A 3,826-nucleotide genomic window follows, 5' to 3' on the forward strand; every position below is an offset into this window, starting at 1 on the left:
ATGTATAATCTGTTAAATATAACCAGAACAGCTGTCATAGTTATGGGCCCTGATCAGCCTATAGTAATTATTGGCACAAAATACCTATCACAATTAGTGGACCTGATTGAACTGCAGTGTTTAATCTGAAATCTTTCTTAGTAAAGTTCTCTGCTACCTCTGTAAACAAAACAAAGCCAAAGAGTTGGAGATAGATGTATACTCTGAATAAGTATGCATCTGTACAAGTTCTGAATATGAGTAAGTATTCATTTGCGAATACTCTGCATATGTAAAAGTACATTTCTGTAAACGTTTTTACAGTGTGCATCTACAAATGTTCTAGAAAAATCTTACATTTATAACTTGAACAGTGTCAAAAGTATTGACAGCTTTAATATATACTTTATCAACATGCATTTCACAAGTAGACATAAAAAATCTGAATAGCATTATGTACCCTCAATGTATTTTTTTTTTCATCACCTGCAAGTTGCAAATCGTGTACAAAAAGCTGAATTAAAGGAAAAAGTTAGTTACGCCAAAGAAAAAGAACATGCAGCTAAATATGACTGGTTGATGTATTAAAGACAGCATAATACTGTATTACTCAAATAATGCAAGTAGGTATTTGAAGTTAGCTATTTAGAATGTATTTACTGTTTTCTTTAATACAACATTTAATGTGATTCCAATATGCATTTCATTAATAAGTTACTAAAATATACAAAATAGTTAATATAGATGGGTTTTTAAATACAACTTACTTTATAAATACATGTAAAAGCTTTATTACTCATAGTTAATATTATAGTAATAAAGTTAATGATATTAAATGGTTTGTTTTCAGACATTCATGCAAAGTTACACGAGGTATATCTGTGCTAACTGTCCCTAATTTTGAACTAATAGACTAGAAAGAAGGCAGTTAGTCAACAGCATCCAGATAATCCTTGGGCTACTCTTGTCCGATCAAACAGTGGGATTTGATGCACATGTGGCCCCAAAGTGCAGAGCAATTTTATTTGCACTGACAAAATGGAAATGATGATCCCACAGCTACACAGTTTGTTTAAAACTGGGCCACAATCAGCCCAGTACTAAACAAACATTTGGAAAATATAAAATGTTCTGCAGGATAAATTTTCCCAATTATTAGAAAAACAAGTTATTTTTTTTTTTAGAATCCCAATAAAATATCCATATGTAAGTGAAATTTTTTAACTAAATATATAAAAGCAAATTATTACTTCTACACACTGAAAAACTAGTTAAAACTTTGCAATACAGATAATCAATTATTTATGATTTAATACTCTGAGTGAAATAATCCATCACCAGTTTTAAGTTTTAATGCAGAACATAGATGATAAGCCAAAACAAGAAATAATATACTTACATTTTAAGAAATTTCAACTACAAGCATTATATATAAATATCAACGAACTATAAAACAAGGAGTAAATTAATTAATACTGTCGTTTAATGTAAAATATTTAATAAAGTTGGATCAGTCATTAAAATTTACACTTTTAAATACACTATCAATGTCATTAAACTGCCAATAATATAAGAAAATAATTCTCAGCACATGATTAAAAAAAATGTAGGCGGTGTTCGGCCGTGATTAACACAATTATAATGCATTTCGTTAATCAAATTTTTATAAACTACAGTAAGATAAAATTATTTATCTGTTTAAATGAGAAAATTATCTTTTAGTCTTTAAAATATACATTAATAATAAAAGAACACAAGTTGAATACATAATTATTTTTCCTATTAAAAAAAGCATTAAGTTATTTGAAAGAACCTTGTAATTTTTCCTTGGCCTTTGATTATTCCACCTTTAGCTAACTTCGGAACTTTATTACCAATTTTCTTTGGTGCACTATTTTTCTTGGAAGTGGAAGTTTTGGAGGTGGACTCATTATTCAATATATTTTTCTTTGACACTTTAGACAATGGCTCATTTGTAATGTCTTTGAGAAACAACCTTTTTGCAGCTATTTTCGATTGTTTAGATGACATTTTGCTCTTCTTCTCTCCTCCATGTCTTGAAACACAGATATTTGTGTTTTTGGAAAGAATGACCAGATCACCTGTAGAAGTTTCCACTTTAGCAGATGGCATCTCTCTTCATTAAAAAGAACAAGTTATAAATTGTTAAAATTTCATACAGCTATAACATTTGGAGTTTGATTAATATTACTGTATCAGCTGATCATACGCATTTATACATACACAAACACAAGTACATTCAGGACATGTCAAAAACCTATACAATCATGATATTTTTACACCACTCATGACTATACATGTTTTGACTTTTTTTTATGGCATGTTTTCACTTTTTTGGATTACATTTTGGGATATTTTCACTTCATAGTTTTGTGGTTGGTGACAGTTTTCACCCACTTACACATAGTGATGTTAGGTTCTCATTTTGCAATTACATATTTACTACTACAATATCTATCTATCTATCTCTATATATATACACACACAAACACATGTACCTTTTGTTTAAAAACACAGTTTTGAACAATATAAAACTACATATATATATAAAATCACAATTAGACGATCTGTCAAGAAGATGATAAAGGACAAAGATGCAACAGACACTACTTAAAATATGACCCACAAATAAAAACCTATCCATTAAACTTTCCAAATCTGAAGCAACCCAGCTCAACTCATTGAGTCAATAAATAATAAAACCTAAGATGTTTTTTTATTCACTAGGCCACATCTTATTTGCCATTCACTGTGAACTTTATGTAATGATCATGGCAATACTTCCAAGAAACTGTGGTACAATATACCACATAACAAACAGATTGATCAAACATAATTTTTAAAATACTCTTCACCACATAAAACACTCAGTCAATCTGAGTGAGTGTTCAAAGAAACTTCTAAAAAGACTTTAGTGTTGTATATATTAAAATAAGAGACTTATGTTTACAATAAAATATTCTAAAAGATCTACTAATCTCTTAGTACACAGTTATAAGTTTCATACATTATACAGCGTGATGTCTTTAAAATTCTGAAATAAAAACTGCCTATATCAATTGTAAGACACAATACTGAAAGGAAATGGATATCATATTTAAATTCTCTAATAGAATATGTCAGAACAGTGTTAATTTATTGTCAAATGTAATGTTGAAACCTGAACAACATGCACAATTTTTCTTTGTTATACTTGGGTTTATTATAGAAACATCTTTAACAATAGTAATTAATTAAACCAGCAGAGCAGGAAATAGTAATAATCAAACTGTTATAGGCTTGTAAAACTTTAAATAAACTAATAACTTTTGAAAACGCTTTTTGCTAAATAAGGGATACAAATTACTTAAGTGAAAAAATGAAGCTACGATACTGCTTAATTCTTCAGTTGTACTGTTATGGCATTTAGGACAGTTTCAACAAATCTGACTAAATATTTGTAATGTATTAAACATGCTAGTTGATTCACATTTTATTTTACAAAATTGAGACTTTTTTGTTTTGTTGGGCTAACTTGAATACAATTGAAAAGAAACTGTGTTATCATTTGCAACTTCATTTCACATTCAAGGAAAGTGGTGTGGTACTGTTCAAGATTCACACTATGCACTGAAGGTGGTGTGGTACTGTTCAAGATTCACACTATGCACTGAAGGTGGTGTGGTACTGTTCAAAATTCACACTATCCACTGAAAGTGGTGTGATACTGTTCAAGATTCACACTATGCACTGAAGGTGGTGTGGTACTGTTCAAAATTCACACTATCCACTGAAAGTGGTGTGATACTGTTCAAGATTCACACTATGCACTGAAGGTGGTGTGGTA

The 3,826-nt window shown here is 29.6% G+C and overlaps 1 protein-coding gene across 2 annotated transcripts in view; it reads right to left on the reverse strand.

Annotated features, from left to right (window-relative positions):
• Positions 1 to 1,437: 1,437 nt before the first annotated feature.
• Positions 1,438 to 3,826, reverse strand: part of LOC106459584 (PCNA-interacting partner-like) — a 58,278-nt gene continuing 55,889 nt past the window's right edge. For both annotated transcript variants that reach the window (XM_022386098.1, XM_022386099.1), the window contains one exon: positions 1,438 to 2,116. In XM_022386098.1, coding sequence (XP_022241806.1) covers positions 1,774 to 2,116 — 343 coding nt within the window. In that variant the 3' untranslated portion in view covers positions 1,438 to 1,773. The remainder of the gene's footprint in view (positions 2,117 to 3,826) is intronic.

Source organism: Limulus polyphemus, unplaced genomic scaffold (genome assembly GCF_000517525.1).
Source record: "Limulus polyphemus unplaced genomic scaffold, Limulus_polyphemus-2.1.2 Scaffold632, whole genome shotgun sequence".
NCBI classification, from domain to species: domain Eukaryota; kingdom Metazoa; phylum Arthropoda; class Merostomata; order Xiphosura; family Limulidae; genus Limulus; species Limulus polyphemus.